Source organism: Girardinichthys multiradiatus, chromosome 15, assembly GCF_021462225.1.
Source record: "Girardinichthys multiradiatus isolate DD_20200921_A chromosome 15, DD_fGirMul_XY1, whole genome shotgun sequence".
NCBI classification, from domain to species: Eukaryota; Metazoa; Chordata; class Actinopteri; order Cyprinodontiformes; family Goodeidae; genus Girardinichthys; species Girardinichthys multiradiatus.
Genome location: NC_061808.1, coordinates 34,611,752 through 34,638,257, shown reverse-complemented (window position 1 = coordinate 34,638,257; position 26,506 = coordinate 34,611,752). Strand labels below are relative to the sequence as shown.

The following is a 26,506-nucleotide window of genomic DNA, read 5'->3' as shown; positions in this document are numbered from 1 at the left end:
CACCAGCAGCTGACACGGCACCCCAGACCATCACTGACTGTGGGTACTTGACACTGGACTTCTGGCATTTTGGCATTTCCTTCTCCCCAGTCTTCCTCCAGACTCTGGCACCTTGATTTCCGGATGACATGCAGAATTTGCTTTCATCTGAAAAGTACTTTGGACCACTGAGCAACAGTCCACTGCTGCTTCTCTGTCAGGCGCTTCTGCTGCCGTTTCTGGTTCAAAAGTGGCTTGAACTGGGGAATGCGGCACCTGTAGCCCGTTTCCTGCACACGCCTGTGCACGGTGGCTCTGGATGTTTCTACTCCAGACTCAGTCCACTGCTTCTGCAGGTCCCCCAAGGTCTGGAATTGGCCCTTCTCCACAATCTTCCTCAGGGTCCGGTCACCTCTTCTCGTTGTGCAGCGTTTTCTGCCACACTTTTTCCTTCCCACAGACTTCCCACTGAGGTGCCTTGATACAGCACTCTGGGAACAGCCTATTCGTTCAGAAATGTCTTTCTGTGTCTTACCCTCTTGCTTGAGGGTGTCAATAGTGGCCTTCTGGACAGCAGTCAGGTCGGCAGTCCTACCCATGATTGGGGTTTTGAGTGATGTACCAGGCTGGGAGTTTTAAAGGCCTCAGGAATCTTTTGCAGGTGTTTAGAGTTAACTCGATGATTCAGATGATTAGGTTCATAGCTCGTTTAGAGACCCTTTTAATGATATGCTAATTTTGTGAGATAGGAATTTTGGGTTTTCATGAGTTGTATGCCAAAATCATCCGTATTAAGACAATAAAAGACCTGAAATATTTCAGTTAGTGTGCAATGAATCTAAAATATATGAATGTTAAATTTTCATCATGACATTATGGAAAATAATGAACTTTATCACAATATGCTAATATTTTGAGAAGGACCTGTATATCAAACCTCCCCTTCATCAGTAAGATTATTGAAAAAGCTGTGTTTCAACAGTTAAACAACTTCCTAACAATGACCAACCGCTTTGATGTCTTCCAGTCAGGCTTCCGTGCTCACCACAGTACAGAGACTGCTCTTGTCAAGGTGTTCAATGACATCCGTATAAATGCAGACTGTGGAAGAACCACAGTGCTGGTACTATTGGACCTTAGTGCAGCATTCGACACTGTTGATCACTCCATTTTATTAGAGCGCCTGGAAAACTGGGTCGGCCTTTCCCGGACAGAACTCAATTGGTTTAAATCCTACTTGAAGGATAGGTACTTTTTGTGTCAGTAGGTAACTTTACATCAAAGAGCATAAAAATCACATGTGGCGTTCCCCAAGGGTTCATCTTAGGGCCCCTCCTATTCAATATCTACATGCTCCCCCTAACTCAGATTTTAATAAACAACAATGTAAGTTATCATAACTATGCAAACGACACACAGCTATACGTTACGATGTCACCAGGTGACTATGAACCCATTCAACGCTGGGTAAATGCTTAGAAGAAATCAATGCATGGATGGGCCTAAATTTTCTTCAGCTGAATCAAAACAAAACTGAAGTAATAATCTTTGGACCAAAGGAAGAGCGTTTAAAAGTTAGCACACACCTTCAGTTAATACAGCTAGAAACCACCAATCAGGCTCGAAACCCGGGTGTAGTGATGGACTTAGACCTGAACCTTCAGAGGCACATAAAGACAGAAACAAGGTCGGCCTTCTATCACCTAAAGAACATCTCCAGGATTAAAGGACTAATGTCTCAGCAGGACCTTGAAAAACTAATTCATGCGTTCATCTTTAGTAGAATTGATTACTGCAATGGTGTCTTCACAGGTCTGCCTAAAAAGTCAATCAGACAGCTGCAGTTGATTCAGAACGCTGCTGCCCGCGTCCTCACTAGAACTAAGAAAGTGGAGCACATCAACCCGGTTCTAAAGTCCCTACACTGGCTCCCTGTAGTTCAGAGAATAGACTTCTGTTAGTCTATAAAGCATCAAATGGCTTAGCACCAAAATACATTACAGACTTGTTGTCAGTGTATTAACCACCCAGACCTCTCAGGTCATCTCGCTCAAATCTACTCTGCGTACCCAGAACCAGAATAAAACATGGAGAAGCAGCTTTTAGTTCTTATGCTCCACTAATCTGGAATAAACTCCCAGAAAACTGTAAAAGTGCTGAAACCCCAAGTTGCTTAAAAACAAGATTAAAAACGTATTTGTTTAGAGTGGCCTTTGACTGTGCCATCTAAACATAATTAGTTACGTTTTCAGTCCAATTTTCCTTTCATTTTCCTATCAATTTTTTTTAATTACCTCTGTTGTTTGATTTTGTGTATCATTGTAATGTTTTTCCTTATGTACAGCACCTTGAGTGGCTTGTTGCTGAAAAGAGCTATATAAATAAACTTGACTTGATGTAAACTTGAATGCCAAACAGCATCAGATCTCCATACAAGTAATTTAAGGTTATCGTTTGTATAGAACAGGTTTGTACCTTGTGTTTTAGTTTAACTAAATAGCCTTATATGTTTTACTTGTGTGACGACATGTCATTTCCATCCACTTGATTATGAGTTCTTGGTTTTCTACATTACACACAGCAACATACAGGGGTTGGACAATGAAACTGAAACACCTGGTTTTAGACCACAATAATTTATTAGTATGGTGTAGGGCCTCCTTTTGCGGCCAATACAGCATCAATTCGTCTTGGGAATGACATATTCAAGTCCTGCACAGTGGTCAGAGGGATTTTAAGCCATTCTTCTTGCAGGATAGTGGCCAGGTCACTACGTGATACTGGTGGAGGAAAACGTTTCCTGACTCGCTCCTCCAAAACACCCCAAAGTGGCTCAATAATACTTAGATCTGGTGACTGTGCAGGCCATGGGAGATGTTCAACTTCACTTTCATGTTCATCAAACCAATCTTTCACCAGTCTAGCTGTGTGTATTGGTGCATTGTCATCCTGATACACGGCACCGCCTTCAGGATACAATGTTTGACCCTGTGGAGCTCTCAACGGACGGTTCTGGTGGAAACATGAGAGTTGAGGTGCACATTTAATTCTGCCGTGATTTGGGCAGCCATGGTTTTATGTTTTTTGGATACAATCTGGGTTAGCACCCGAACATCCCTTTCAGACAGCTTCCTCTTGCGTCCACAGTTAATCCTGTTGGATGTGGTTTATCCTTCTTGGTGGTATGCTGACATTACCCTGGATACCGTGGCTCTTGATACATCACAAAGACTTGCTGTCTTGGTCACAGATGCGCCAGCAAGACGTGCACCAACAATTTGTCCTCTTTTGAACTCTGGTATGTCACCCATAATGTGTGCATTTCAATATTTTGAGCAAAACTGTGTCTTACCCTGCTAATTGAACCTTCACACTCTGCTCTTACTGGTGCAATGTGCAATCAATGAAGACTGGCTACCAGGCTGGTCCAATTTAGCCATGAAACCTCCCACACTAAAACAGGTGTTTCAGTTTCATTGTCCAACCCCTGTAGTTGCTTTCTGCTTCTTGGTTTCCTACTAGAGTTAAACTAAAGCATTATGTCACACTTTTTAATGACCTAAGACTGCATTTGTCCCTTTCTGGGTCAAACAGACTGGTCAAACAAGAAAATAATTATTCTGCACTCAGAGATTCTTTAAAACACAGTTTGTAATCTGTGAAGCTGTTACTGTATTTCTATAAACAAAAAGAGAGGACTTAAAAAATAGAAAATAATGCTCATCTCATGAACCTGTCAGCTCGATGCATTATCACACTCCTACTTGATGGTTTCTCTGACTAATGCTTGTGATTTTGATTGATAACGTAACCCTGCTTTAAACCTCGCCTCAACTTTATTTCTGACCTGCCTGCTGTGCTCCTTGGTTTTCATGATGCCAACATGTTAAAGAAACCTCAGGGACCTACAGCATCTTGGCTCCATTTACTAATTAAGTGACTACTGAAGGCAACAAGTTTCACTTGCTTTAAATTAGGGTTGCCGGAATAGAAACGAACACCAAACTGTTTGGATTTCTTTATTTAAAAAGTTAGAAAAACGAAATATTTTTCTTCCATTTTACAATTTCACTCAACTTTCTGTTGATCACATAAAACCCCAATAAAACAGCCATTGTAACGGGACAAAACTTAAAAGGTTTCGGCCGTATGAGTACTTTTAGATCTGGTGACATGTTGGTTTGTTTAGTCAAGATCCCCATACAGAAAACCTTAGAACTGATGGACATTGTATTTACTATTTTACTATTACCATAAGTAAGGAGGCGACAGGATCTGGTGCTTTTCTGTTCCATCCTTCATGGTCATGTTGATCAGTCAAACTGCTTCAGACATGAGTAACATAAATAATAAATGAGGTCCAGCTTCACATTAAGAGCACATTTTGATCAGAAATAAAACATTACAAGAATCCACACTTTTAGCATGCATGGGTCCACAGGGGACTGTAATTTGACACACTCAGACCTGAAACACAGAACTACAGACAGACTCCACCAGAAACATCTATAAGAGATTCCAGCTGTCAACCTGACAGGTTATGGAGGTCCTCCTTCAGATTTATTACAGCAGCTTGGTAAAGCAGAGGATGCAGGATTACAGGGACACATGCTTTAAAGACAACCCCCGTGGAGTATTATACAACTCACGATGGCATCCTTCAAGGTAAATTTAAGATCTATTCAATCTAATTTCTGTTGAGTTTTTGCTGACTTGAGCAAATAGATTTGTTCAATTAAGCACACACCTCGATATTTCCAGGACTTAGAACGTATGCTACTTATGGCTGAGAGTCAGATGCCAGAGCTGGTCAACAGAGATTTTATTATTAGGTCACTAAAATGTTACAAAGTCTTTAAAGAAATGTGTCGGGCAGAGTGCCCTCTCCTGGCAGCTTCTGACTCTTGGCACAAATAAAAACATCGGGCGACAAATAAATCCACATTTGTGACAGAGTTGGAAAATTGCCTATCTAATGCGTCTATAGCTTCTTCCAGCTAATGCTTTATTTTCAAGGAGAAATGGGAAAATGGTTCCTGAACATCTATCAGAAACCATTATATCAGACAGCCAAGGAGGATGGGAGTTCTGGCACATAGACCTAATCAATGTTTGCCATTTTAGTCCACATCCATTACCTTTAGTAACCTTGTGCATGACTGCAGATTTAGTATTAACTAAGAGCAAATAGCTCCATAAACTATCAAAAAGGTGACACTCGATTAGAATTATGTTAATGATAAACATGAATATTCATAATTACCAGATCTCTGTTCGTGTGAAACAAAAACTGGCTGAAATAGATTGAACTCTGCTTTCTGTTTTTGCTAATCTTTCACTGACAGATTAATTTAAGGCTTATAACGGTTATATCTAGATGGTAGCTGAAGGACAGCAACAACCCTGCCCCCAGTCCACAGCTTTATATATCCATCATCAGCCCAAGGATAATTGCATCGTCATTTGACTCCTTTGCAATAATATGTCAGGGTATTTGCTTTAGGCAAGGTTGAACCTGAAACCAGCATCAGATGAAGGACCTCCTATGACAGTGACACAACCTGTCAAACATGTTTCTTATCTGCCTAGCTACAACTTGTGAAATTATTTGCAACCATCAGCAGGTCCTGAAGTCTGGTTAATCGCTAAAGTTGTACAGTAGAATGTTTTTTTTTAGGTCAGAAAGGAATCAGGAAACTCATGTAAATTATTTTGTCTAGAATGTCTTCAAACATAGTGATAATTGGTATTTTACAGAATGTAGCTATCTTACATCATCATCTCCAAACTACTGTCAAGTAGTGGCCTGGCCTGCCTATGTTAGCTGCCAGTTTGTCAGTCTCTGACACTACAGGTCCTTCTCAAAATATTAGCATATTGTGATAAAGTTCATTATTTTCTATAATGTCATGATGAAAATTTAACATTCATATATTTTAGATTTATTGCACACTAACTGAAATATTTCAGGTCTTTTATTGTCTTAATACGGATGATTTTGGCATACAGCTCATGAAAACCCAAAATTCCTATCTCACAAAATTAGCATATTTCATCCGACCAATAAAAGAAAAGTGTTTTTAATACAAAAAAACGTCAACCTTCAAATAATCATGTACAGTTATGCACTCAATACTTGGTCGGGAATCCTTTTGCAGAAATGACTGCTTCAATGCGGCGTGGCATGGAGGCAATCAACCTGTGGCACTGCTGAGGTCTTATGGAGGCCCAGGATGCTTCGATAGCGGCCTTTAGCTCATCCAGAGTGTTGGGTCTTGAGTCTCTCAACGTTCTCTTCACAATATCCCACAGATTCTCTATGGGGTTCAGGTCAGGAGAGTTGGCTGGCCAATTGAGCACAGTGATACGATGGTCAGTAAACCATTTACCAGTGGTTTTGGCACTGTGAGCAGGTACCAGGTCGTGCTGAAAAATAAAATCTTCATCTCCATAAAGCTTTTCAGCAGATGGAAGCATGAAGTGCTCCAAAATCTCCTGATAGCTAGCTGCATTGACCCTGCCCTTGATAAAACACAGTGGACCAACACCAGCAGCTGACACGGCACCCCAGACCATCACTGACTGTGGGTACTTGACACTGGACTTCTGGCATTTTGGCATTTCCTTCTCCCCAGTCTTCCTCCAGACTCTGGCACCTTGATTTCCAAATGACATGCAGAATTTGCTTTCATCCGAAAAAAGTACTTTGGACCACTGAGCAACAGTCCAGTGCTGCTTCTCTGTAGCCCAGGTCTGGGGAATGCGGCACCTGTAGCCCATTTCCTGCACACGCCTGTGCACGGCGGCTCTGGATGTTTCTACTCTAGACTCAGTCCACTGCTTCCGCAGGTCCCCCAAGGTCTGGAATCGGCCCTTCTCCACAATCTTCCTCAGGGTCCGGTCACCTCTTCTCGTTGTGCAGCGTTTTCTGCCACACTTTTTCCTTCCCACAGACTTCCCACTGAGGTGCCTTGATACAGCACTCTGGGAACAGCCTATTCGTTCAGAAATTTCTTTCTGTGTCTTACCCTCTTGCTTGAGGGTGTCAATAGTGGCCTTCTGGACAGCAGTCAGGTCGGCAGTCTTATCCATGATTGGAGTTTTGAGTGATGAACCAGGCTGGGAGTTTTAAAGGCCTCAGGAATCTTTTGCAGGTGTTTAGAGTTAACTCGTTGATTCAGATGATTAGGTTCATAGCTCGTTTAGAGACCCTTTTAATGATATGCTAATTTTGTGAGATAGGAATTTTGGGTTTTCATGAACTGTATGCCAAAATCATCCGTATTAAGACAATAAAAGACCTGAAATATTTCAGTTAGTGTGCAATGAATCTAAAATATATGAATGTTCAATTTTCATCATGACATTATGGAAAATAATGAACTTTATCACAATATGCTAATATTTTGAGAAGGACCTGTATATTTACAAGACCATGACTTAATCCATTAATCATTGACTACCTGATCTTAATTCCCATCTATTCTCTTCACCTTTTTTTCAGACAGCACAGAAAACAAACCTAGAACAAACTGTTCTAGGTACCAGAGATGGTGACTACAGTTTCAGAACCGGACTCAAATCGTACTTACAGTTGAGTCTTGACTTGAACTGATGGTCTAAAACTCAAGTCTCATATACAGTTGTTCTCTCATATAATCAGGAGTGAAAGCAAGCTAGAGACCACAGCTCTGCCAGGAGATGCAATACACGCACATATTTGTTTGTGAAATAATGAGCTTAATATTTAGGCACTGATATCCGCAGGCTGTAAGCTTCTAATGAGGTTTTCTCAACTGTATGAAATGACTTCAGGCTGGTTCAGTGTAATATAAACTTAAATTGGTTCTGACTTATTTTTGTTTTGCTGTTAAGCTAACGGCATGATTATAGAGATACTTCCGGTCTTTGACAATAAAAGAACTTCCAGTTCTGTCCATCCAAATGTGGATGAAGGCAACCCTGTAAACCTTAGAAAGAACAATATATAGTGAGAAAATGGACAACATGGACACATGTAGTAACAGGTTTTATACATCTCATTAGAAAGACAAAATAAAAATTAAAAATCACTTCGGTTTATTCAGAAATTTCACATCAACAGTTGGGAATCTCCCCTATTATTATTATTGTATTATTTATATTTCTACTGGAGTAAATATTATGTTGTAGTAATTTTTAACAATTTAAAGTATCTTTTTTTTGCATACTGAATTTTACATTAAGAGTGATAAATAATTGTTGATCCATTTGAAATGATTTAAAGATGACTTAAATGACCATGTGTTCACATTAGTCCTAAGAACAAACAGTACAGGGTTTAATTTGCTAAGCTATAGGAATGCATGCCATAATAAGATTAGATGACATGATTTTGATGAGAAAATGTTTAGAAAAAGATGTTAAAAAGTTTAAAGAATGTCAGGTGCTTAATTATTTCCATTATCAGTCTTTGTTTGATTAAAATATGAATTAAAATCCATACTCACTAATAGGAATAATGATGCAGACATGAATGCTCCCCCTATTCCACAGTATAGTTACAATTAAAAGGATTGCAGCTGGTTCCATTTGTCTAAATACTTGTAACCTCATACTCTTGTGGAGAAAATTCTAATTGAATATTTTATTTTACTATTATTAACTCATGTTTAACTACTGTAGCATCAAGACTGGGTAGATCCTTTGTATTTCTTTAAGTTACAATTATCTCTCCTTTAAGGAGCATGAGACACTATGGAAAAAGAAGATGGATTTCCCCTTTTTACTGATGTTCTGTCTTTGCTTAGTTGATTGTGTCCAAATAGATTCAACTCTTTCAGTAGACTTTTAGTAGACACACAACAAATTACAGAATTACATATTGTTGCAAGACCTAATGTAATCTCACCAATCTAATAAAAAGAGCAAATAAAGACAGAATAAACACTATGAAACAAGTTCTACAAATTGTCCAAGTTACAAACCAGACAGCAACAAAGAAGAGGAGTGCTGTAGTCAGACATAACTTTCCATTACATCTCAATGTGCACATTCCTCACTGCGGCAGCCTGAGTAATGGCAACAGAGAAGAGACCAAGATGGACTAGGGAGGAAATGAGGAGAGGAGGCGTCTGTGAAAAAAATCTGCCTCATCGGCGTCTCAGCTCAAATGAGTCCAGAATCATTTATACCTGGCAGTGAACACTCAAGCCGTGAACAGGCTCATTTAGTCAGCACTAATACTCAAGAAACAGCAGCAGATTTGGGAGGCCGAATGTACTACAGGTAAATAACTTAGAGCTAAACGTATCTTGCACTAAGATATTCTTGCTACTAAATCAGTACTGATACACTTGTTTTTTTAAAAACACGAATGCAACTCAAAGTGCCTAACACAATAAAACAGAAATAAACATCAACAGATTAAAAATGATCGTAAAACTTGCAAAAGAAAACATGATTTGGGTTCGGAGCATGACAATCATGGATGGATCTAGAGTTTGCTTTCACTTAAATCAAATGGCACTTTGTAGCTAGAAACTCTGCATTCCAGCATGCACTTGTTTTCTTTTCCAACTGGTTCTGACACAGCAGCAGAGACAGCAGTTCTCTAGTATTGTTACAAGAAAGGTCCTGATCACTGCATTTTTAAGTCAACAGTATCTGGAGACCCTGATAAAACTAAACTCCTCATACCTGTTGCTGGTCTGCGGCATGTTCCGTTGTCAGCCCAGTGAGATACACAGTTGTGTTTTTGCAACAAACTTTACAATCATAGTCTGTTTCCATCTGTATGGCTCGAAGAACTGTACTGTGCATATTAGATTGTGGATTGAATCTGAGTTTTTGACTTGGAGTCTAAGCCTTTTCCTGACTCCATGCATGATATCCACAGACAGCTCTTGGTATAGGAGAAAGAGCTGCCTAGAGAGCAGCTGAAACATTAGTCAGTACATTTAATGAAGTCCAAAAGGTTTTTGAACAAATTATTCTGAATATCTGCACGTGATTTACTGGTACCATGTTACCCTGAATTTCCCCACTGAGGGACAATAAAGGATATTTCTATGTTTCTATGTTGAAGAATGCTAAAAGCCAAAGTATCAACAAGTCATATCAAAACACAGAGCTAATTTGTTAATGTTAGCATACTACGACTACTGTCAACCTTTGTAAATACCTAATCCAGTGGAACAAGAAATTAGTTTATTATTTTTTGTACACTCATGAGTAAAGTCAAAAATACTTTTAAATGTTAAAACTATACATATTTAAGATGAAATGCCAGAAGATGATTGCAACTTTCTTAACCTAGCTAACTTCTGTTGAAGCACATTGAGAGTATTCTGCAGAAAATTTTTGCACATGTAAGCAAATGAGTTTTTAAACATTTCTATAACATGATTTATTAGCTTTAAGCATTGAACTGGGACTCTGTATTGGGCCGTGTATCGGATAAAAAAAAACAACAACTTAACTTTAGAAAAGGTTGGCTGTTGGAACAGTTTTATTAAAGAGATGCTGGAAGGGAAGTCAAAGTAAAGCATTAAATGCTTAAATAAATGGGGAGTTCCATTTAAGTATCCTAGCTACATGACATCAGTGTGGTAATCTGTATCTTCCACACTGAGAGCTGAAAACTGATGTGTGGGAACATTAAATGTTGGAGATCTGGCAAATGCAATACGTCATTAGGCCCAGAATTAGGGATGGAGACTTTAGTTTCACTCTACCCCTGTGGTGTCTGAGGATGGTCTTTATGTCTCAGCTAAAAGATAATGACTAAAAATTACAGCTTGGTTATGGCTGTTTAACTTAAGTGTTTTGTTTACTACTTTGTGATTTTTGCAAAAGCTGAAAAAGTTTTGGTTCGCATTTCTTTTCCCCTGCCACCATCTAGCCCCTGTGCCTCAACATTTCTCATGCAGTCTTTACATCAAAACATGTTTCAGTGTTCAAGGTTGATGAGACACAGTCGTCATGTAGCAACAGTACTGACCACAGATGCTGAAGATGTAGCTCCTCCAACGAAACTACAGAACAGTTCTTTAATCATTAGGAAGACGTCTTTACTAAGGTTTTCCTTTTGACTGAATTAAGGTGCAAGAGACAGAATGTTTAAAGTGTGAACGCAGTCAGTCACCTTTTTGCCAACTGCTATAAGGGAGAAATGTTGGAATTGATTCAAAAACATTTCCAGGTGCATACTGTTTTTATATTTTAATACATTTAAAAGAAGAATGAAGATTGAATTTCTAATAAATGTTTTACATTTCTGATAACCTCATTATAAAATACACATTAAGGGATTTATAAACTACAAAAGCATACTTTGGACTCCCAAGACCAAACAAACTAACACCACAGGGACCCGATACAGGTCCTGCAGGGATAAATACTCACTCCTTAGGATGATCTGAGCACGACTGATTTTCTTTTGATCCTCGGGGAAACGCTGAACTCTTTCTGCTGCAGGCATGTCTGTTAATGCTGATGTGATCAGGCCTCAAGGATAGTCCTGTTTTATCAAACTACTGGCAGCAAAAAAGAAGAAATATTCAGATAAACTGCTAAGCCTCTGACTCCTTTCCAAGTTGTCCTGCCTGTGACTTTTCTTTTACGTGCTTTCCTCTTGAAAACAACTTCTCTTCCCTTCTCGTCCCTATTTCATTCTCATCCAACTGCAAAGTCGCTCTCCGCTGTTATCCAGCTGTGCAGTGTCTCACTTTGCTAACCAATGTTTTGAAGCCAGAGAATGACATCATGAAGAAATACAAATTTGGGGCAGGGGGGTGACCTGAAGCACGAGCACATGCCAGACTAATGTGGGACATGGCTGGTGGGGGTGTTATCCCCCTAAATGTTTATGCCACAGTTCCAACCTCATGAGCTGCATGGCCAGAGGGGACATGCTGTTTCTATGGGACAGGGGAAGAAGTGTCCTTCTGTGTCCCTCCCTCCCTTTCTGCAAGACTCTAGCTCTTAGATTTCCCCCCTCCCCCACTTCACAGGTTTCATAAGATACAGAGCAACATGGGTTCTGCTGGCAGCAACGGTGATGACTGAAAATAAATGACGTGCCTTAGATAGCAGCTCTTCACATGTCTCTGTGGGAACTCTGAAAAGAGTGGACTAGAAAATAGACTTTAGAATTAGACTTGGCAGATCTAAAATGAATAATACCTTTAGTAGTTCATCTGCTTAGTGTTAAACGGGAAAGATAAATAATCAATTAAATTTAAATTCTGATATTTTCCCTTATCTGAACTATTGGTGTTGGTGATGGTGATGAAGCATAACTAAAGATGCACCAAGAAATCACCTGGAGACCAGAATAGAACCATTTTCAGTTTGACTCCGTCTGATGAATGCTTAGGTGAAAACAAACAAAATTCAATCTAGCACGAACATTTTGCGGTTGCAATGATGAGGTGGATGCTGTTACTGAGGGAAGAAGACTCACTTACTTTCAGTATGAGACTTCAGTAGAACGAGGACGGCTGAACATATTAGAGAAAACTTGTCCTCATTTATCTTTCTCAGCTTTCTGTCATAGAGCAAGCCAGATTTTGTATCTTGGCATTTTTTGGGGGAAATCTCAGATTTTAAGTATGATCTAAATTTTTTACAGAATACACACAGAAAGACTTACATTTAAGTAATGCTAATCACACTAATTATTAATGCTAAAGGCAGTTGTAAATGTCATCTTTGATCTTTAAAAAGTAAAACTGTTATGATTTGGGGTTGCTTGGTTTTTGGGTTTTTGTTGGTCTTATTCACAGTTCAAGTTTTGAAACATGCTTCTGTTTATTATTTTTCTGGTCAAGCTTTAGTCTTGTTCATGTTTTGTCAAATTTGGTTTTGTTTGTATATTAGAGTCTCTGTTTTTGCTCCAGCCACGTTTTGTTCTGTCAGTCAATTAACTTTATTCAGTTCACCTGCTCAAAGTTAATCTGTCTCCTTGCTCCACCTGGTTCACACTCCATAAATACACACCTGTTCAGTTAGTCATCGCGGAAACATTTCTCATATCATGTCTTATTCTCAAACCAAGTGTTGTTTTTTGATCATGCCATGCCTGTCTCGCCTGCCCGTTTGTTGTTTTGTTCCTGCCTCCGGCTGTGAGTGAGATTTTGTTATTAAACCTTTTTCACTTAACATCACGCTGCCTGCTCGTCTGCATTCTGGGGTCCTATATCTCGCAAGCCGTAACAAAAACTCTCTTTAACCAGAAAATCTCTCACACAGGAAAAGTAAACAGAAAAAAATGCTTCTTAGAAGTATTGTTCAAACAAATAAGGCTAATACACACCTTCAGTCATGATTAAGGAGCAGTAAGATTTCGATCCATAACAGTGTAGTGTGCTACCGATTGGTACATGTGGTTAAGACCAGGTGGTAATGGGTTGATTTGAGCATCTAAGACTTGTTGGTGCCAGATCCCGACAGTAGATTTATAGAGGTCAAGTGGAATCCACATCAATGGACCGGGGTGCTTAGAAAGCAAAATTCGGATAAGTCAGAAGGGTACAGCAGATAGGTTTGAATGAATATCAGTTTCCTATAGACTGTGATTGTTTGTTTCAGGCACCCAGGAAATGGCAGAAGGGCAGGTATGAAGATTTGTTTGCAGGGGTGTTAGAGGAGGCAGTCATGCTGGTGCTGACATTCCTCCTGTAAACATTTCAACACAGAGGTCAGGTCAGGGCAGGGTTGTTTTGTTCTGATCTGTTATTTACAGAGGCTCCATCTAGATCTCTGCTGACAAAGCCTGTCTCATCAATCTGTCTGCACATCTTTCCATTTATGAAAGAGGAATCAGTTTGGATATTTTCCCTCTCATGTCCAACTTTTTTTTATTTGCCCCCCATGCCAGTTACTAGCCAGCCAGACCACAACAGAGACAGATGCCCGGCCGGCAGCCTGAGACCCACCCCTCCTTCTGCTGATCCCGTCCTTCCATCCCCTCATCTCTGGCCTTTTTAGGACAAAATAGTAACACAGATAAACAAAGTGATTATTGTCCTCACAGGTTTGAAACCACAACACCACGAGTCCGAAGAACAGAGCTGTATGCAGTTTCCTCTCTCAAATGGAAACTATTCTGTGTTTTGCTACTCACACATTCCTTCATGCCTTCCATGAACACACACAGATTCTAAAATGCCTTCACCTGGCCAATTGGTTATCTCAAACTATTCTAAAAGGACCAATCACAAGCCACTGGAAGGCTCTGTTGTCAAACTGGAAGTGTTTTAACACTCTAAATAATAAAGATGAGATTTTTTTGGGGTTAGCAGTGTCATTCAGCTTTAAAGATGGACATCAAAGCGACTCTTGGAACAACACAATTCCTGATCTGCAGAAATATTTATGAGGGTTGGAAATTAGTTTCACCTGCCAGATGGTCTACCATATGTTTCCCTTTATTTTGAAGAACACCACTTCATTTGATACTCTGCTTACAAGAAAGTGGGGGTTCTGTAAAGAGCAAACATTATTACATGGTTTGAACATGTGTTAAGGTCCTACAATCCACTCCAGGAGAGGCCAATTTAAAGATGCTTTAATGCATCAACCTTTATTAGAGTTCATATGGTGGAATGTTCTATTGTCCGCAGTCAATCGGTTCTCATATCTATGGCTACAGAATGAATGATCGGCCATACTTGCATTACAACCACAGCCTGTATAAAATGATCAGATGAATTCACTGTGACATCAGCAATGGGTCTGACCTACAATTTTAAAGCCTCAGGTTAGGCAAGTAGCCAATACCATCGTGGAGCTGAAAGCGACCGTATTTGGACAAGAGATCGGGGCGGAAGGATCAAACTTAAACCATTTTGGATCAAAAGCACATACCTTTGAGATGCAATATTATATAATGTGATTATTTCCAGAAAGAAAACAGAAATACTAAACCAAAGGGTTGAATCTTAGTATTGTAACAGTGGGGTGCATGTTCAGTTAGGGTGTGATGATACATCCACCTTGGTAGATTAGATGATACATATTTTCCTTCTACTTCAGAATTATACACAGCTTTGTGTTGGTAGACCACATAGGATCCCGGATCCCAACAAAATACATTTAAGTTTGTTGTTGTAAAATGACAATGTGAAAATATTCAAACGGTATGAATACTTTTGTACAGCATGGTAAGCCAAGCTGAAGTGGAAATGTAAAAATCAGTGGCATGAAGCTTCCTGTGCTCATCATCCAGTTCCAAGAATCTGTCTGAGAACACACCATGATTTATCGCAACACAGATTATTGACCAAGACCAGGAAAGGGTCAATTCTGGCTGGCTATTGCTGCTGATGTCCACAGGACTATGAAGCTCTTTAGATAAAAGCAGTTTACAGTGCTACACTGTAAATAACAGCTTTATGTTTATGAGCTGCTGAGGGAGCCACATAAGGCAAACAGATGGAACTGTTCACGTTATTCTGCATAACTTTCTTCATATGCAACAAAGTACTAATTCAATGTAGTATTTGTCCTACAGAGTCATTAATGTGATCAATAAATGCTGCAGGAAATTCCACAAGCTGTTTAAAATTAATGATTGTGACATGGCAGGGTTTCATAATTATAGATGGAAGATAAACCGCAGGGGGACTGTCAAGTCCAACGACAAGAGCGACAGGCGCCACTGAGAGCAGCTGTCAGGACAGAAATACAGAAGCAAAACAGCGGGGTGAAAGGGGAGACCCTGACACTCTCCTCGGGCTTCTGTATGCAGCTCACTGCACGGCTGAGAGAGAGCAATCAGATGAAGGAGGGAAAAATGCTAAATTACTGAAAACGTAACGGAGAGGGAGCTGGATGAAGGCAAGCAAGGTAGAAAATGGAAGTCCCACGGATCTGGGAAGGAAAGAAGAATCAAGAGACATTAAGAGAGAAAATACGAGACGTGAGAAGAAGTGCCTGATGGTGAAAGCCTTCAGCTGTTTGCTAGGAGGACGTTTGAGTTTTCAAACAGGATATGTAAAAGATGTGCAATGGCATTGAAAATTAAACTAAAATCTGGTTTGACGTGTAGGTAGAAACAGACTACAAAATGGATAAATGCATTGCTGGTTGACTAAAATTTTATTGAACTAGATTTTTTGGATAATTCGAAAAGAAAACAAGACATTTTTGTCCAATAGAGAACGAGGAGGCATTATCTAGAAGCTGGGTTCATATTTCACCTATTTATTTAGACTTTGTTAATGATGACTGAATCGGATCTGGTTACTGTCTCCTGCATTAATTTGATTACAAGTCCCTCCGTTTCTAATTTGTGGCACATTCCACCACATATACACATAAATAAAATATCTGTGCATCATTTACTGTTTTTTTCTGTCTCTTCCTGTCTTGCTACATTTTTGCCTTGCTCACAAACCAACCACATACGCCTCTCCACCATTAGAATAATGAGGTGCATCACTATCAGGTTAATTAGTGGATGGGATTAAATGTGATGAGAGGCATGGTTTAGGGAGAGAGGAGGGGATGGTACAATGGAGAGGGGAGAGGATAATGGAAGGCCTGAAGGAGAACATGCAGAGCTGCATCTGGAAGCTGGGACCACACGTGGACACAGAATCTAAACAAAGCCTCGGCTCTCAAGATTACAAGGAGGAGAGAAAGAGGAAGACAAAGGCATTATGTAACTACTTGAGTTTAAAATGTGACGACCAAAGACTCATTCCTACTGTTCAAATAATAAAGAGCATGGATCTGAACACCTTCGTTTATTGTGTTGTTTTAATGATTGTTGTAAGCAAAAATCAAGAAACTGGCCAGTGAAATGAATCAGATTATCAGCTTTAACCGTCCTGACTCATGACTGGCTGGTCAGAAACCAAAATATCCCATCTTCTTTGACCAGTGAATGCATCACACAGAAGCACTACCAGCTTGTGTTGACAACAGAGTCCTTCTGTGCTCACATTGTAACTGAGTAGACTCAAAGTTTGTTATTCTCAGCACCATGTTTATACTGCAGTCAGAAGAGACAGATATTTAAGAAGCAAGTCAAAGGAAACTGCATTTTCTATTACAAGTCTGCAGTTCTTTTCAGTGCTGGGATGTCCTCTTTACAATGGATCTGTTTAGATTCCTTAGTAGAGAAACTTCTTGCAGCTCCAAAGTGGCTCTTCTAAAGAACATTTGTGTTTTAAGCTAGTTTTTATTCAATGTTTTCCTAAAAGGCATATTATACTCTGATTATACTCTTACTCACCACTCAATAACATCCCATTTGACTCCTTGCTCAGCTCCTTTTCTGCTGGTCAAAAGGCACCAAACAACATATACCCTTAAACTACTATCACAGTGGGGAGAAGAAGTGTTTGATAAACTGCTGATTTTGCAGGTTTTCCCACATGCAAAGCATGTTGAAGTCTTTATTTTTTATCATAGGTTCTCTTCAACTGTGAGTGATGAAATCGAAAACAAAAGTCCAGAAAATCCCATTGTGTGATTTTCAAGTAATTATTTGCATTTTATTGCATGAAATAAGTATTTGATCACCTAACAACCAATAAGAATCCTGGCTCTCACAGGCCTGTTAGTTCTTCTTTAAGAAGCCCTCCTGTTCTCCACTCATTAGATATATTAACTGCACCTGTTTGAACTTGTTTTCTGTATTCACCTTATTTTCAAACACAGAAATAAATGTGTCCAACTTCTGGTTTTATGTGCATCACGTTTCATCACTTTCCTGGGCTAAATAACAAACTTAACGAAATGTGGAAACTATGCTGTGAGAACATTTCCAAAAATCGCTGAAAACTAGAAATGGCAGGCCAGTGCGACACCCTCACGTGTTGTATTAGCCCCTGCAGTGAAAGTAAGTAAGCTAGCCAGGGCCCGGAAGTGTCCGACCAGTAGTCTCGAACACACACAAACACAAACAAAAGTCAATTGACTGTGTCCATCTGTCGGTGAAAAATAAGGTGAATAAAAGACACCTGTCCACACACTCAATCAAACAAACAATCTCTCCACAATGACCAAGACCAGAGATCTGTGGAAGGATATCAGGGATAAAATAGTAGACCTGCACAAGGCTGGGATGGGCTACAGGAAAATAGCCCAGCAGCTTGGTAAGAAGGCAACAACCGTTGGCACAATTATAAGAAAATGGAAAAAAGTTCAACATGATGGTCAACCTCCCTCTGTCTCACCTTATGGGGCATCAATGATCATAAGGAAGGTGAGGGATCAGTCCAGAACTACACGGCAGGACCCAGTCAATGACCTGAAGAGAGCTGGGACCACAGTCTCAAAGAAGACCATTAGTAACACACTACGCCGCCATGGATTAAAATCCTGCAGCGCACACAAGGTCCCCTTGCTCAAGCCAGCGCATGTCCAGGCCCATCTGAAGTTTGCCAATGACCATCTGGATGATCCAGAAGAGGAATGGCAGAAGGTCATGTGGTCTGATGAGACAAAAATAGAGCTTTTTGGTCAAACTTCACTCGCCGTGTTTGGAGAAAGAAGGATGAGTACAACCCCAAGAAAACCATTCCTACTGTGAAGCATGGAGGTGGAAACATCATTCTTTGGAGATGCTTTTCTGCAAAAGGGACAGAACGACTGCACCTTATTGAGGGGAGGAGGGATAGGGCCATGTATCAGGAGATCTTAGCCAACAACCTCCTTCCCCTTGGTAAGGATGGGTCTTCCAGCATGACAACGACTTGAATCAATGGCAAGGGCCATTATGGTGCAGCTCCGTAAGAAGCATCTAAAGATTCTGGAATGGCCTAGCCAGTCTCCAGACCTGAACCCAATCAGAAATCTTTGGAGGGAGCTGAAAGCCCTACTGCCCAGCGATAGCCCCGAAACCTGAAGGATCTGGAGAAGAACTGGAATGGAGGAGGGGTCCAAAATCCCTGCTACAGTGTGTGCAAACCTTGTCAAGAACAGCAGCCCAAGATTTGTGCCGATACCAAAGCTCTTTAATTCGCTGATAAAAACGAAATACTCCGCTCCACTGTGCTGCTGTCTGGGCTGCAACAGTTGTCCCCATTCACTTTGTTATTACAACATTTTGCATTTACTGACCACTGAGTTTCTCCTTAAGAAACTGTAACTGTGGAATAAAGAAAATATTTAAACTAAATCGTACAGTTTTAACTGTCAGCCTGACAGGTCACATATCAGTACCAGTGTGGGGGATAAAGTCTGTTTCAGTCACAAAACTACAACTGTTCCACACATGAAAGGGTGCTTACAGTACATGGTTATCTGAATGACATTTATATTATGTTTAATGCAGTTTCAGATTCTTTTACAAGACTTATTTTGCATGAGAAAGGATGGACTTTAGTGGCCATGAAAGGAAATCTTAAGTGCAGAACACAGCTGTGCAAAAGAAGAGTACATAATGTGCATATATGAAGGAATGGAAGAGAATTACACAACCATCTCTGACTGCACCAAATACACACTACAATACACAATGGAAGTCACTTCTGTCAGTTGCTGCCTTTAGAGGTCATCACAGCAGATCATCTGCCTGCATCCAACCCTACTCCTATAATCTTCCTCCATCATACCAATTCTCTCCATCCTTATTCCCTATTTCCATAAACCTTCTCCTTAGTCTTTTCCCTTCCCCCGGCAGCACACTCATCATAATCTGCCCAAGATATGCACTAAATCGTTCCTACCCATCTTTGTGCCTAAATCTAAAGTGTAAAAATGTCTTAGGACAACCTGCCAAATGAATGCAATTAAATTATGCCATCAGTAAGATTGAAGTAATGTTCAAGTGGCAGCTCAACACTGACTGTGTAGATACTTGCCCACTAGGTTAAAGCTCCAAGGCTCACCTGTATCCTGGGAGTTGAGCACCTCCAGGGCATGCATCATGGCACTGGCAAACACATTGGCGTCTTCCTTACTGCCAAAGTTCAGACCGTAGACCTGTCGAGCATCACGCCACTGATGGAAGGTCTGCGTGGCCTGGTTGTATTTCAGCCCCTTGGGAATGGCACAGTTTATCACCACCTTTGGGTAATGAAGAGAGGAGACAATCAGATTACTGTCAATTTATATATATCCCATAAGGTCATAAGGTATATATTTCATATATACAGTACAGATCCAAAGTTTGGATGCTTTGCATCTCCCTGTACAACGTTTGCTGTAGTGTGGGACTAAGAAAATGTAAGGAAAAGCGTAGTAGAACAACTGAACTACAGTACAGACCAAATGTTTGGACACACCTTCTCATTCAAAGAGTTTTCTTTATTTTCATGACTATGAATATTGTAGCTTCACACTGAAGGCATCAAAACTATGAATTAACACATGTGGAATTATATACTGAACAAAAAAGGGTGAAACAACTGAAAATATGTCTTATATTCTAGGTTCTTCAAAGTAGCCACCTTTTGCTTTGATTACTGCTCCACACACTCTTGACATTCTGTTGATGAGCTTCAAGAGGTAGTCACCTGAAATGGTTTTCCAACTGTCTTGAAGGAGTTCCCAGAGATGCTTAGCACTTGTTGGCCCTTTTGCCTTCACTCTGCGGTCCAGCTCAGAGAATCTACACCAGCATAATGTAGTGGTTAATTCTGAGCCACATCCTCAGTTATAAGACGGTGTCCTCCCTTATGTAACTACATTATTTAAGTTCACTTCCCCCCTAAAATATTTAATTTTGTTTTTTGTTTATTTGAGTTGTATTGTAGGATTGGTCATTTCAAAGGTGGGGAAAAGAACCTCTGAATCATTCATCCAAGCAACATCGCAAAACCTGTGATTTTAACAGGGGTGTGTAGACTTTTTATATCCACTCTACATACTCTACTTGTACTCTAAGGTTTCTCTCAGACACGGTGTATTTCACCTTATTAGGATAAGAACATAACTGTTGGGAACATTCTTGAATATGGATTGAATTGGGGGTCTTGTCCTCTTTAAAACTATGTAAACAATGTCCTATCTATTTTTAGAAGATGTGAAAAAAAGGCTTTTCTACACTGTTGGAGTCTGCAAGAGACCTGAGACTGGGACAGAGATTTATCTTCCAACAAGACAATGATCCAAAACATAAAGCCAAATCTATAATGGAATGGTTCACAAATAAACGTATCCAGGTGTTGGAATGGCCAAGTCAAAGTCCAGACCTGAATCCAATCGAGAATCTGTGGGAAGAGCTGAAGACTGCTGTTCACGAACGCTCTTCATCCAACCTCACTGAGCTCGAGCTGTTTGCAAGGATGAATGGGCAAGAACTTCAGTCTCTCGATGTGCAGAACTGATAGAGACAAACCCCAAGTGACTTGCAGCTGTAATTGCAGCAAAGGGTGGCGCTATAAAGTATTAACGCAAGGGGGCTGAATAATATTGCACGCCCCACTTTTCAGTTTTTATTTGTTAAAAAAGTTTGACACATCCAATAAATTTCATTCCACTTCACGATTGTGTCCCACTTGTTGTTGATTCTTCACAAAAAATTTGAATTTTATTTCTTTATGTTTGAAGCCTGGAATCTGGCAAGAGGTTGACCTGTTCAAGGGGGCCGAGTACTTTCGCAAGCCACTGTATACTGCATCTGAGTCAGTGGGCAGACATACCGGAGATCCTGGCAATTACCTTTAACATAACACATTAATGACTCCTGTGGATCAGAGATCAGCAGTCAGTAGAGCATGCTGATCTCCAGGCCTTGCTAAGGGAGTCAAGAAAAGAGTTCAAGGCCAGGCCACTTTAAGTTGGTGACTTTGGAAAAACTTGGGTTTGCTTTGGGATCTATCCCAGCTGCTCACATGTCTCACTTCACTATCAGCTTCCCTTCAGAAATGTCTTTGTTTCTACTCTATGCACTGAAAAGTGTGAGAAAACACTGTCTGTGTACTTGTGCTGCAGATGGCAGCATAAGGCACACTCACTGTCAAATAACTGTAAACACACACGGATTCTTTAAGGACAAGTGCGTCTGCAAAACCCATAAACACTTCCCTTAACTCCTCAGATCAAACACGCACATTTGAAAAAGAAAACAAAGCAGTGGCATGAGTTTAGGTCACATGATCACACTCATTTACCTGATGATCCTGGATCTTGCGTCCTACCACGCGAAAGGCGTTGTTGCCCGTGTGGTGATAGATGTGGACTCTGCTGAATCCAGTGGAGCCTCCAGCAGGGACCCACTTCTTGTTGGCATCATCGTACACCATGACAGCGGCTCGTGCCTGGCAGATGCTCTGTTCACTGCATCAACAAATACACAAAGTAGACAGTAATATAAGTTACAGTTTTTGACATTTAAATAAGTTGAAATTTTGCTGATTTGATGGTGAAAAGTCTCGAACTGCTCAAGCCAATTGTTCAAAAGATGCTGATCCCTGGCACCAAGAGGTTAGACAATCCAGTCAGTGTAGCTGGTATTCATCTTAGACTCTACTAGGTAAACCACACAAGGATGCTTCATTTAAAGTGTTGTTAGGAGAGTTGATTTCTTTTTCTGATTTTCAGACCAACATTTATTATTGTTTAAAATACATCTTAATACATAGTCTAAAATTCCTATTAGAAATTAGGATCTGCAGTTCAAATATAGAAACACCAGAACATATTTTTTTTCCAATTCATTAACTGGATCAAAACTAAAAAATCCCACCAGTGTGTCAATAAATGCCTCAAGCAACAGCTGCCAACAAACGTGAGTACACCCCTAAGTGAAAAGTCCAAATTGTGCCTAATTAGCCATTTTCCTTGATACACTAATGGGACATGTGGATCATTACTGTCACAAGGTCTCAGGTGTGAATGGGGAGCAGGTGTGTTAAATTTGGTGTTCTCTCTCTCACACACTGGTCACTGGAAACTCAACATGGCACCTCATGGCAAAGAACTCTCTGAGGATGTGAAAAAAGAATCGTTGCTCTACATAAAGATGGCCTCGGCTGTAAGAAGACTGACAAAAATCTAAAACTGAGCTGCATACGGCATCAAATTGGTCAAAGTATTGGCAATTTCGGCACAATTTGGACATATTCACTAAGAGGTGTACTTACTATTGTTGACAGCAGTTTAGACAATAATGGCTGTATGTCAAGTTCTTTTGAGAGGATAGCAAATTGATGATGTTATACCCGCTGACTGCTTTACATTGTTTCAAAGTGTCATATCTTCAGTGTTGTCCCATGAAAAGATATAATAAAATATTTACAAAAATGTGAGGGGTGTACTCTCTTTTGTGAGGTTCTGTATACAGCCATTAAACAAAATGCAGCATACTTCTGCTCCTCCTCAAACATCTTTGATGAACAAACCAACATCAGAAGCAGGGAAATGCTTCCACATCCAATAAAACTATAAGCAGACTGTCGGAGCAGAGCACTTCACTAATGGAGGGTACCTTGATCATATTTGAGGGTTATTAAACATATTTATGGACTGTCCTTTGTTTTTGTTCCTGCTTTAGTGATGCAATGCAACAATTCTGTTAGGATTTACACTTGACTGGTGTTGTTGACAAAAAAAAAGTCAGCAGCAGGATGATCATCAGGTTCATTGATGAATTTAAATTTGTTGTAAAGAAGATTCTGTTTCTTTTACAGCAAGATGACAGGCACAGACAAATAATGTGAGGACTGTACAAAATTAGGAGCATATAATGAGATATGAGATGAAAATATTTTTATCTCCTTCATTAATGTTAATGAAGCTGGAGAGTTAGCAGTGCTTCTGACTTCAAAGAAGAACAGAGCAGCTCCAGGGGCTTTGCAAACATGACGTCACATCCTGCTGGTATGGGAGGGTGGAGAGGTGCTGTGGGGATGCAGCAGATGAGGCATAGAAAAATGAACAAGCAGGAAATGGGCTAAAGACTGAGATAGAAAAGGCAAGGGATTACAACACAAAAACAACCTGATGAAACTGTTTAGTAAGAACTACATAGGGACTAAATATTTTTGTCATTCCTTAACAACCCAGAAAAAGAAACATGGGGAATTGGACACTGTGACACATTCCCTGCATATACTGATTCACTCCATCAATCTTGCTGCTGGAAATTGTGACTAATTTCACTGCTGGTAGGCCAAAGTTATGCAACCAATTGACTGACTTGTCTAAAAATAGAAACAACCCAAAACAGGGCAGCTGAATCCCCCATTCACTGGGGTTGCCAAGCACAATGTGGGGATGAAGGATGGGTCAAGGTTTTATCCTGTCAGCTATGTTGCTCGCTCACTTTTAGGTTACATTTATTGGAGGATCACAGTCAGTGTGATGGATCTCCAGACCAGATGTGACGGCTCTCCTTTCTACACTACATGAGCCAATGAGACATAGTTGTTTATTAATCAGGGGAGTAAACGTCCAATAAGTGCTAATGCAACGTGATGGAGATTATAGAGTGCATCATCTTAATTGAGAAGCTTGTATAACAATTGACCGTAATTACTAACTAAAAAAACAGCATCATAGACCTGAAAGAAGATATTGTGTATGAACATACACACAGATGTGTTTTTACACTGAACTAAAACAGAGAAGGGATCATCAACATTACCACATTTCATCTAAACCCTGTGTGCCAACTATGAATAAGCAGCCAATAACTCAATAGTTCTGGCAGAAATAGGTATAACAAAACAAAACTATTTATTATAGTTTGTTACATGTGTTTGTCACAAGGTCAGATCATACATATGACAGCCATCCATCTTCTTTTTTTCACATTATATTAACAAAAACTCTGCACAAAGATTTACTGTCTGGGAAGGTAACTAAAATCTATCCATGCCTTGCACAGACACATGGATAAATAAAGCTCACGACTTCCACACAAGGCAAGTTGTATTGTCCTCCTGAGCTCAGACTAATGCCCACAATGATCTTAACCGATACGAATTTAACCCACACAGACGATTACATTATTCAACTGATCAGATTAATGCAACAAAAGCTTTGAATAGGACTTTAACATGACAACTTGATCCTGTGGTTATTCCACAAATATGATAGAGTAGGGACAGAGCAAGTAGCACAAGTCACTTGCAAAATATTTAAACCCCCCTTAGGGACCTGTCTTCCACATTTTGTCATGTTGCAAACATGGCAAACTTCAGTGTTTGTTAGGATTTGATGTGACAGACTAACACAAACTTGTGAATAACTAAAGGAAAAAAGGATACATGTTTTTTAAAAATAAACGTTTACAAATAAAAATCTGAAAAACATGGGTTCATATGTTTTACCAACCCTGAGTTAATGCACTTAAAAACCACCTTAAACTGCAGGTACAGCTGCTAATGCTTAGGGACCTGTTTTTACCAGTTTTGCACATCTAGAGAATGACATTTTGTTCATTTTTCTTTGAATATAGCTCAAGCTCAGTCAGACTGGATGTAGAGCATCTGAACAGCACTTTTCAAGCCTTGTGACTGATTTTCAATTAGATTTAGGTCCGGACTGACGAGCTTTGATTTTAACCACTGGTTCTAATGTTCAAGTAACACCTGTGGTACTTGAGCTGCCTTCAGTGGTACACAGGAAATTTCTTAAAAAAAGTAAATACAAAGGAAATCAACCATTGTAAGCTAAACTGGGCAGGCATCAGCCCCCATGCGACCCCGCTAGGATAAGCTGGTTTAGACAACGGATGGCTCGATGCACATAATAATCAAGAGAAGCAAAAATAAATAAAAAACTGGAAGCCATACTGGATTTTGGATTTCAGTGTTGGTTTAAAATGTCCAATTTGTCCCTTTCAGTTTTGTTGTACTTTTATTTTTGAATAGGAAAAGAATACATAAACAATATCCTTTAAAAAACATGCAGTACAATGAGTAAGAATTTCGTTTTATTTATTTGTTTGTTTTTGTATTATAAGAGTTGAAGTTCATCCATACAACTGCTTTAATGTGCCTAGCATTACAGTGGCACTTGGAAAACTTGGAAACGCTGAGGCGTTACTTGTTAGAAGATCTCAACCTTCCATTGCAGCTTCAGCTGTGTTTAGGGTCATTGTACTGCTGAGATGTTGCTCCTTGATAGTTTTCTATCTTTTGCAGCCCTCCAACAGTTTTTGTTCCAGGTTTCCCCTGAAAGCAACCCATCTGGATCTATTTACAGTCCTTATCAATAGTGTTATTGATCTGAACAATGGGATGCAGCTTACTGAACAAGTGATCAGGTTCATTAAGTTTCAGCCTTTCTTATTTGCAACCAAATGCTGCTTTTTCATGTCTAGTGACTCTCACCTCTAGTTTGTTGTATTCCTGACATTACCGACTTAAGACATCCTGCAAGAAAACAGCAAGTCTTTTTCTACTTTAAGTCAGAATCATACTCTAAATGGTACTTTATGGCCTAAAAGGACCAACAACCAATAAAATCTGCTGATTCCATTCTTAATCAAAGTGCTGAAAAATAATAATAGCCATCCCTGTCATACACGGCTCTTTCAACAGATTAAAAATGACTCAGAATTCACTCTGAAGCACACCCATTTTGCTTCTGCCCTTGTCTGAAAGGTCAGCTACAGCTGTTTTCATTTCCTATCCTGAAT

The 26,506-nt window shown here is 39.9% G+C and overlaps 1 protein-coding gene across 13 annotated transcripts in view; it reads right to left on the bottom strand.

Annotated features, from left to right (window-relative positions):
• enah (ENAH actin regulator) overlaps nucleotides 1-26,506 on the bottom strand; it is a 158,408-nt gene that overhangs the window by 63,065 nt on the left and 68,837 nt on the right. For 12 of the 13 annotated variants that reach the window (XM_047387909.1, XM_047387912.1, XM_047387913.1 and 9 more), the window contains 2 exons: nucleotides 22,032-22,197; nucleotides 19,806-19,983 (listed from right to left, as the gene is read on the bottom strand). In XM_047387909.1, coding sequence (XP_047243865.1) covers nucleotides 19,806-19,983; nucleotides 22,032-22,197 — 344 coding nt within the window. Of the gene's footprint in view, nucleotides 1-11,364; nucleotides 11,651-19,805; nucleotides 19,984-22,031; nucleotides 22,198-26,506 lie in introns of those variants that run through there. The other variant, XM_047387916.1, reaches the window with a different exon arrangement.